This window comes from Lipotes vexillifer, unplaced genomic scaffold (assembly GCF_000442215.2).
Source record: "Lipotes vexillifer unplaced genomic scaffold, Lipotes_vexillifer_v1.1 scaffold1011, whole genome shotgun sequence".
NCBI classification, from domain to species: domain Eukaryota; kingdom Metazoa; phylum Chordata; class Mammalia; order Artiodactyla; family Lipotidae; genus Lipotes; species Lipotes vexillifer.
The window spans coordinates 5,239,645-5,249,977 of record NW_006787698.1 but is presented as its reverse complement, the minus strand read 5'-3'; the positions used below and the strand labels follow the sequence as shown (position 1 = coordinate 5,249,977).

Sequence of the window (10,333 nt, the reverse complement as noted above, 5' to 3'; positions counted from 1 at the left end):
TCCCTACACACATCCCATTTCCTTTCACACACACCCATCTGCAAGACATCTGTTTTCCCCATAAAATGCCATCCTGAAACCTCTATAAACAAGGAAGAGGGAGGCCCTGAGGTCACCAGATTTCACCAACTGTCCCCACTCCAAAGCAGTGTGAATTACAGTCTTATGGAAATGGCATTCTCTGCCTTCGTACTGGATCTGGTAAAAATTTCACAACCTCAGATCCCAAATTCCTGCAGTTCCCTCTGCTGCAAAGCCCCCTCCCAACTCCCACCTGTTTGTTTGGCTAACAGTTCAACTTTGAATATTTATTTATTTACTTTATTATTTATTTATTTATTTTGGCTTTGCCGGGTCTGAGCTGTGGCATGCAGGATCTTTTAGTTGCAGCATGAGGGCTTCTTAGTTGTGGCATGCAGGATCTAGTTCCCTGACCAGGGATTGAACCTGGGCCCCCTTCATTGGGAGTGCCGAGTCTTACCCGCTGAACTACCAGGGAAGTCCCTAACAGTTCAACTTTGAAGCTGACCTTCCCCAAAACTGGGTTTGGCACCCCCGTGAGCCCCTAAAACACCCATTTCTCACTCCTAACACACAGTATCAAAAGCACCTGTTTATTGTGTATCCCCCAGCCTAGACTTAAACTCCTTGAGAGTAAGGAATGTCTTTTTCATCCTTTCAGCATGAAACCGTCAGAGCCCAAGGCCTGACACAGTCACAGTAAGATTTGTTCAATAGGTATGCCAAAAATCAGGGCCGGGTCCATCACCTTTGCCGGGGAAAGATTTTGGAAAAGTGGAACTCTTCCACATTCCACCTCTTAGGAGGGCAACACGGCAGAATCTGTCAAAATTTAAAGTGCAAAGTCCCTGGGACCCAGAAGAAATATTAACACAGGTGTATAACAATGTCAAGTTCAAAAGAGGTCCAAAGCCTTTTCTGTTTATTTTGGCCGTGCCCGGCGGCATGTGGGATCTTACTTCCCCCACCAGGGATCGAACCCATGACCCCTGCAGTGGAAGCTCAGAGTCCTAACCACTGCACCGCCAGGGGAGTCCCTAAAACTTCTCTTATAATAGAGAAAAGGGGGGAACAATTGGTAGTATTTTTATTTATTTATGTATTTAATTTATTTATTTTTGGCTGCATTGGGTCTTCATTGCTGCGTGAGTGCTTTCTCTAGTTGCTGCGATTGGGGGCTACTCCTCGTTGCGGTGCACGGGCTTCTCATTGTGGTGACTTCTCTTATTGCGGAGCAGTCTCTAGGTGTGCAGGCTTCAGTTACTTGTGGCACGCGGGCTCTAGAGCACAGGATCAGTAGTTGTGGCACACAGACTTAGTTGCTCCGTGGCATGTGGGATCTTCCCTGACCAGGGCGCGAACCGGTGTCCCCTGCATTGGCAGGAGGATTCTTAACCACTGCGTCACCAGGGAAGCCCAGTGGTATTTTAAAATATGACCACAAATTCCATGACACTCCCTCCAAAAGGTAAGCCTAATTCCCCACGCCTGGCATGTACTCAGAACTTGTTTCTAATATATAGAAAAAGGCAGACGTGATGAGGCGTGCCCTCTGACCCTACATCATGAAGCCACCGCAGCCTCCTCCAGAATCTCTTGGATTGCTTACTCTGGGGGAAGCCCTTTGCACATGCTGAGGTGCTCCATGCAGTGAGTGCCTAAGGCCTTCTGGGAAAAGCCACTGAGGACACCATCTTGGAAGGGAATCTTCAGCCCCCATAGAGCCCTCAGATGACTGCAGCCCCTGCAAATATATTTTTTCCTGGGGTATCTAGATGGCAACTTCATGTGAGATGGTTCTGAGCCAGAACCATCTGGCTATGCTGCTTCCAAATTCCTGACCCACAGAAACTTGGAGATAATAAATGTGTATTGTTTTCAGCCACTAAGTTTTGGAGTAATTTGATATGCAATAGATAATTAATACATAACCTAACTTAAGAAGGTATGCCTATATTCAAATGGAAGTATGTAGCCACACATGCAAAATCAATACCTAATAATAATGCAGATCCTTTAGAGGCACTGAAAAAGGTGATGTCAATCATCCTACGTTGTGACACTGTGGAAAGCTGTCCACAGTATTTTGCTAAATGGGGAGAAAAGCAAGGGGCAGAAGAGTCTGTAATAGTTTTCAGTGTGATCCTATTTTTGGAAGAAACAAAGTCTTATCTGTGCTTCTGCATAGGAAATAGTGGCAAGGGGCCTTCTTTAATTCATTTCAGGTTGTTTGGTTTTCTTTTAAGAATGCTTTACTCTTGAGATTCTTTTTTCTTTTTTTAAACAAAGGAAGAAAATGATTAAGTGAAAGAACTAAGATATCAGTCAGTGCCTATCCCTGGCATTAGCCCTAATTCCCCTGATTCAATAAACCTCCCTTTTTGTCGGCTCTTGGTGGCTTTGGTCATTCCAATGGGGGTTGACAAGGCCAGAGACCTCTGGAGGCCCTTGAACACTTCACTCAGCCTTGAACCCAATCCTGAGCCTGGGTTGAGGGCTATGGGGGTCAGGCGCTCTGGGACCCAGTTTGAAAACCACCTTCCTGGAGAAATGGGACACCATATGCTGTACTTCATCACTCTCCTCTGGCTTCCTTTGGTAAACTGTTCCACTACCCAGATGAGTGTATTACATTTATACAAGAGGGAGGAAACCTTTTACTGCAGCCACAGAATGCCAGGAAAAGGTAAGATGATGGTGGATGACTTTCCATGGCCTGATTCCAGCTGTCAAGGAATGTTCTGCATTTTTAGGACTTTTGGAGAACCTTGCAAAAAGATCATCTTTCACTGCCCTGGAGTCTATGGAGCACAAAGAAACTAACGTTTGGGTTGCTTTTCCTTGTAAAAGTTATTCTTTAAAAAACAGCTACTTACTTATCTATTTATGTGTACATGTGTGTATATGTATGTATTTGAGTTCTCAAATATGCATGCACGGATGGAGAAACCTGATTTGGCATTTCTGGTAAAGGGATCCATGGGAGAATAATGTATCCCTTCATCCATTTCTACTTTGATGGTTCACCCAGCACTTCTGTGTAGACTCCCTGAGAGGCAGTGTAGTGAGGTGCTCAGACAGACAGGCTTGGGTGTAAATGGCTTTCTGGGAACTTTCTGGGAGGCGAGAAATTCTCTAGATCCTAATGAGAGGTGATTACATAGAAGTAAATGTTTATCATAACTCACTGAACTCTTTACTTATCTGTCCATTTTATAGTATGTCAATTACACCTCAATTTCAAAACGGAAACTCTGTAAGTCTTCAAAGATCATGTCCAAGGTTCCTGCCAGAGGTTAGGAAACCAGTCAGGTGAGATTAGGAGGAAGCCACAAGGAGGCTACAGGTGATAAAGATAGAAATACAAAGAGTGTTGACAAGCATCAACAGAACTTGGTAACTGAATTACAAGGAGGCCAGGCTGGAGGTGGCCCCAGTGGAGAGCCCATTCATTCAAGAGAAGTGAATGAGCTGAGCTGCGGAATCTACTGCTATCAGAACACAGACTGGCAAATGCATGGCCCAGCTACTGAGCCAAACAGGATATCTCCCTCAGAGTTGCCTCTACAATATATACCCCACACCCCACTGACTCACAACCGAACTGTGATCATGCCTGAAAAAGGAAATGACTCACTTCTAGATCCTGGCACACAGGGTGGGCAAAAAGCAACCGGAATTCCAGGACTCTCAGAAAAAAGTAAAAAAGGAAGTTCAGGCAAGGGGCATTCTCAGTGAGGATCCCGGAGGAGGACCTTCTGTCATCCCCTCTCCCAACCAGGTGATTGCAGTTTCGATTACCACTAATCCACTTTGCACAAGGAATCGTCTTACACACAAAATGTGCTCCTGGAAAGGTTAGAACTATTAAAACATCTTAAGGCCCTTTAAAGAACAATAACCCCCTTCCCTGGATAACAAGCCTTCCACTGCCAACAGTTAATCAAATATTTGCTTGTCATAGACGGCTGAAGACCCCACCAAGAGGAAGACCCCACTACTACCTATTTCTATCCGAACAGGTCATCCAAAAGCTGGCCAACAGCTCCAGACAGTGTTTAAATGAAAAGTGAATGGATTTCACCATTACAGGGAGCGGTCAGCTGGGAAATAAATCCCATAGCCTTGCTCATGGGGACGCGGATGAGGAACAGTGAGCACCAAGGGACAGCACATCAGATGGGTGTCTCCACAGCAGGCAACACAGTCCTGAACAATGGGTCAGAACTAGGCCTGTTTCAAACACCACAGCCCAAAGAAACCACACCTCTTTCTTGTTTTCTCCCTGTTCCAGAAGCAAAATTTGGATTTTCTATTTCAGTTTCATTTGAATTTCAGCAAAAGCAAACCAGAGCTCCCAACCCCTTATCTCTGGAGATGCCTAAAATTACACAAGCACTGCACCCTCCCTTAGGAAAAAAAAACAAAAACAAAAAAAACTAAACTCTGGCCCTTAGACCTCTCCTGTCATGAATGACAAGTCAGGAACAACATTATCGAAACAGAAAAGGGGAATACACATTTCTGCTTTTTCTCCAGCACACAAATGAGGTGGTAAATGCTTTCGATGTTTTCCTTCCTGTTACTGAAGACAGTGGTTGTTCAGGGAAATCAAAATAATACATGGAATCATTTTCTTGAAAAAGAAATGGCAGGAGCTAACAGACTCAGAGGAAAATGAATGAGACATCCTTTTACCAGTGCTCTTTTCCAAACGAGGTGTCGCCAAGGTATTTTCCCCAAGGGTGATCTCGATGGTAGATTTTGTTGCCTTTGGGGAGGGGTAGCCTGTTTCTATCACTGTTCACTGCTGGCTACTTCCACAGTGTCTTAGCAACACATGGTCTCTTTCTTGACAGTGGGGCAGAGTATGGATGCTGTTAATGTACTTAATGTGGAATATGACAGGCCATCCAAGCACTGAGCAAAAAAGGCATCTAGAATTGGGTCTTATCAGGGGAGGAACCCTACAGATAAGAGCAGGAATACTGTGGAAAGACAGAATGAGGCACATATTTCTCTTAAAGATTTGCAGTCTCAAAAACACTCTCCCTATCTTTTGCCAGAGTTGCCCTGGAAGAAAAATATGCTTGGCAATGATCAATGAATAACCCTGGGGCCTGCTGCTAAAGCAGACACAACTCTTAGCGGGACCACTCTACTTTCTGAGCTTGGATGTGTCCTTGGCATATTTGAGACTCCACACACAACTGTTAACTGATTTTGATCTGGCTAAGGGAAAGCATGCAGTTAAGATTCCAATTACTTCCATTCCCAAAGGAAACAGACAAGAAATTCCCTCCCCCTCGGGGCAAACTGGAGTAGTCAGGGCTGCTACAAATGTACATGGTTGGGCGTCCCTGGTGGCGCAGTGGTTGAGAGTCCACCTGCCGATGCAGGCGACACGGGTTCGTGCCCCGGTCCGGGAAGATCCCACGTGCCGCGAAGCGGCTGGGCCCGTGAGCCATGGCCGCTGACTGAGCCTGCGCGTCCGGAGCCTGTGCTCCGCAACGGGAGAGGCCCGCGTACCGCAAAACAAACAAACAAAAACAAATGTACATGGTTGTGTTAACACCAGAGAAGATACTTAGTAGCTGCCAGCTCTCAGGAGCCTGGAGAACACACCAGACGATCAGCCTACTTGAGACCCAAAATACACCAGATCCTCCGCCACCCAGTGAAAAGAGGAAACTGAAGCAAGCAACACATCTTGCTCAAGACTTCACTGCCATCATTTCCTCTTAGGAAAGGAGTGGATCACGTGTGAAATATAGGCTAATCAAGTGTCTCTTGACCAAGCCACGCTCCCTTTGCTTCACACAACTGAATGGCCGAATTATTACAGTAATCCTCTGCCACGTGCAACCTCCCCTCCGCTCCTCCCAGAGGAAACTGATGTGTCACAGGTACTGATTCCAAGAGTTTAAAGCCACCTCCCTAACTATAAAAAGAAAAAGCTTCCTGCATCCTGTTAATCAGACAATCCCAATCCTTTTCTAGGCCCAGCTGGTCCTAAGTAGGAAAAGGACCATTTCTCTATTTTCCAGAGCGAGGTCAAATGCCTCTAGGAGCCAGGAGACAACTCAGGATGGTGCATCAACTAGCCTCTTGCCCAAATCTAAATTTCAAACCCTCTAAAACGAAATGCTGTCATGTGGGCAGCTCAGCTGAACCCATTCAGCGCCTCTGAACAAACAAGGCAACCCGAGGGCCATGAGGGTGGCCTGGGGGGCACGTCTGCGAACATGTCCCGGGCGGGGTGGGTGAGGGCGGCCCCCGAGGACAAAGTGGGGACGAAGGCCTCGCCACAGATAGAGGGGAAAACTGAGGCCTTCGCCGAGGGGGCCGAGGCGTTCGGCGGGCGCCTCGGCCACGCTAGCAGAGCTTCTCCAGGGGCCCGGGACGTGACGCCTCCTTTGTGACAGGAGCTGGGACCAACCTGAGGAATCTCCTTGGACGTCCTCACCGAGAACGAGATGCGCCGCTAGCCTTGAGCCAGCCCCGCCCGGCGCCGCGCGCGCCTCCGCAGCCACCGCTTCCCATTGGCCAAGGGGAGTGGCTCGAGGCTCGCCTGTTCCAACGGCGCCCTATGGGAGCTCGGGGGCGGGGCTGAAGGCGGTGGCCTTGGGAGGAAGTGTGGTGCGGGGTCCGCGCTGGACGCGTTCCTCTCAGTTCCGGGAGCCAGCAGTGCCCTTGAGCAGCAGAAAGCCAACTTGCCCGCCGCCGTAACCTCTGAGGGTGAACCGGCGCAGGGGCGCGCCCGCAGACTACCCTGGGCGTGCAGCCAGGGACTGGGCTGAGCGGCCGGGTTTCGGGTCACTCTCACCCCTAGAATAACTCTGGGAGGGGGTCCCTCCCCCCATTGGTGGAGACCCGCGTACCCGGCTCTAAGACAAGAGGGTCTGCAATCGGGTGGAGACTTGTGGGGAAAGCCGCATCCCGCATTCCCCTGACTCCCCAGACCCCTCAGACCCTCCCAACCCTCGCGCTCCCCTTAGTGCTCCCTGCAGCCATTTGGGAAGGATTTCGTGCCATTTTCCCACAAGTCTCCCAAGGGTGGAATGATTTTTCGTTCTCTTCCCCCGCAAAAAAAAAAAAAATACCAAGGGGCTCTCCTAGTTCGCAGGCTCACCCCCACCCCGCGCGGGCTTCTGGAGCCAGCCTTACCTGCACCCGCAGTCGCAGCGATGAGCAGGGCGACGGCCCAGCGCAGCCCGCAGCCCGCAAGCCTCATGTTCCCAGCCTCTGCCTGTCACGCCCCACAGCCTACAGCCGGGCTGGTGTCCGCTGTGTCCGCTCTGGAAACCCGGGCTTCGCGCGGCCCTGACGCGACTGCACGCGGGGCCCCAGTCATTTGCAGCATTTCAACGTGAGGTTTCCCGTAGAGGGAGGAGTTTGCAGTGGGGTGATTTTCAAACATCTTCACCTCACTGCGAGAGGAGGAGTTTCGAGAGGAGGAGTTTGGAACGGCCGATGTGACATGGAATCCTTAACCCGTGAAGCCCTGACTCGGATTCCAGTCCTTTCCAGAGCCGCTTCGGGACAGGCTGCCGGATGTGTCCCACTTGGGTAGACCCTGAAGAGAGGAGCCGCCGCCACGCGCACCCCCAAATGGAAATGCGCGTCTCCTGAAAGATCTCCCTTACATTTCACTCCACTTTTAATTGTTACGTTCTCTTTGGTGCCCAAAGAAGATTAGCAACCACCTGTCCTTCCAAATCGTCTAATTGGCCAATGACATCTCCCCTCTGACTCAAAAGGAAAAAAACTAGAGATGCTGGAAACTACACCCCCCTACCTCTGTCTCTCCTTGCCTTTTCCTTTGTAGGAATTGTTTATAGATTTTAACTGTTTCGTCATATATAGACTTAGAGGGTTCTTCCAAATCACCCCATAAACAGTTATTAATGAGGCATTTAAATAAAATCGTCACGAAAGTACAGTCAAAGACTGATTTTGTTTTGTGGAATCCAGCACTTGGATGAATTATGAGCAAAAACATCTCTAAAATCAATTGACCCAATACCTGGGGTCTGGACATAAATATTGATTTATCCTTTAAGGAGAAGGAGTTGAATCAACAGAGAGGCCCAAAGCAAGATGAAAACAAAATAGAGCTTTCAGAACTGAGCCCGATTGCCTAAACCACAGAAGACTGCTGGAGAACAGCTTTCAAGAATCAGGGTGTCTCTTTGGAGATTCATGAACTTCCCAGAGGCCCCTGGCCAGAAAGCCTCCCGTAAAGGGTTTGGTAGTTTTGGAGGGTTCCCTCAGGAATGAGCAGAGTTCTCTGAGGTTTTACAAACTGAGCTTGGCAAGGCATACTTACCTCTCAGCAGGCTTACAGGAAACCCAGGAAAGAAGGCAGAAAAGAGACAGAGAGGAGACAGAAAGAAAAACAGTGATTTAATCCAGGGGAAGAAACTTATAGACAGTGTTTGGCAGTAAAGAGCCCCAGCTTCTGAATCAGACAGACCTTGGTGAGGTCACTCAGTTTTGTTTTGTTTTTTAACAATTATTTATTTATTTAGTCTGTGAAGGGTCTTAGTTGTGTCACGCTGGATCTTCATTGGGGCATGTGGAGATCTTTAGTTGGGGCATGCATGCGGAATCTAGTTTCCTGACCAGGGATCAAAACTGGGCCCCCTGCATTGGGAGCGTGGAGTCTTACCCACTGGACCACCAAGGAAGTCCCGAGTCATTTAGCTTTGCCAATTAAAAAATGGGAGACAGGGACTTCCCTGGTGGCTCAGTGGTTGAGTCCACCTGCCAATGAGGGGACATGGGTTTGATCCCTAGTCAGGGAAGATCCCACATGCTGCAGAGCAGTTAAGCACTGCTGAGCCGGCGTGCCACAACTACTGAAGCCTGCGCTCCTAGAGCCCGCTCTCTGAAACAAGAGAAGCCACCGCAGTGAGAAGCCCACGCACTGCAAGGAAGAGTAGCCCCCGCTCGCCGCAACTAGAGAAAGCCCACACAGCAAGAAGACCCAACACAGACAAAAATAAATAAATTTTTTTAAAAATAAATAAAAATTAAAAATGGGAGATAAAATAAATATGGGAGAGAAAGTAATGCCACTTCCCTTACTTGGCAGGTTCAGTATCAGGGTCAGAATGAGATCATGAGCAAACACCTGGAGACATTTACAAGGACAGGCAAGTTCTGGGAGTTGCAACATTTATGAATGTGTCACCATCCAACTCCAATTCCTTACACCATATGCTCCTTTTTAATTAATTAATTTATTTTTTAAAGTCAGGAGCCCTAGGTGTGATTTCCCTTCAGAAAAATTGCAAGACCTCACTGGCTCAGTTTCTGTTGTGAGCCCGTGCTCACAGAAAGAGAAAGCCCGCGCGAAGCAATGAAAACCCAACACAGCCATAAATAAATAAATAAATAAAATTTTTAAAATGTCTAAATAAATAAATAAACGTGATTGGAGCCATGCTTGCTTGACATAATAGACACAGTGTATGGCTTCCCTGTTTTGTTTTGCTTTGTTTTGTTTGGCTGTCTTTGCAACTACATCTCTTCCCCCCCTACCCTACCTAGTAAATCTCATCTCGCCCTTCCCCGCCCCCTCTCTTTTCTTTAGGGAACACTTTTATTGACTTGAAAAAAAATGCACAACGTGAGAACTGCAAGTTAAGTTTTATTTGGGGCAAAAGGAGGACTGCAGCCCGGGAGACAGCGTTTCAGATAGCTCTGAGAAACTGCTCTGAGGAGGTGAGGGGGGAGCCAGGTTATATAGAAGTTTTGTAACAAAGGGCAGGTAGTCTGAACATAAAAAGATTATTGTTAATTAAAGAAAACCAGATATCTCAAGTTAAGGAATTTAGCGCTTTTCTCTGTATGGGAAGATGTAAAAGTCCGGGCTCACTGAACTCATTCCTTTGATATGCACCTCAGCTATCTGGGGCCAGTATCCTGTATTTTCACAGCCTGAATTTCCTCAGGGCTCACCATTTCCCGAGTGGTTTGCAGTCTGCTGGCTGCTAGATGGCAGGTATTCTTTTCAGCCCTGAGTTTCCTCAGGGCTCACCAGGTCACACTGGAGGGCTGCAATCATTGATGACTGTGACACCCTTTGTCTATTGATATGGCAGGAAATATTCCGTTTACAAATATTCCATTCCATTTATAAATATTCCATTTATCACTTTCTTTCTCATAGGAACTTGAAAACAATCCTTCCATGGAATCCACTTCATCTGAAAATTCCTAGACTTGCAAAGTCATCCAAATCCAGGGCAGGCATTTTCCTCATTCTAATTAACGGACAGCCTTCTTTGTCTTATTTTACACCTCT

At 47.6% G+C, this 10,333-nt stretch overlaps 1 protein-coding gene across 1 annotated transcript in view; it reads right to left on the bottom strand.

The window, feature by feature from the left end:
- The window catches only part of LDLR (low density lipoprotein receptor), a 34,968-nt gene extending 27,713 nt beyond the window's left edge, over positions 1 to 7,255 (bottom strand). The window contains exon 1 of the mRNA XM_007460692.1: positions 7,189 to 7,255. Within this exon, the coding sequence (XP_007460754.1) occupies positions 7,189 to 7,255 (67 nt within the window). The remainder of the gene's footprint in view (positions 1 to 7,188) is intronic.
- Positions 7,256 to 10,333: the final 3,078 nt, after the last annotated feature.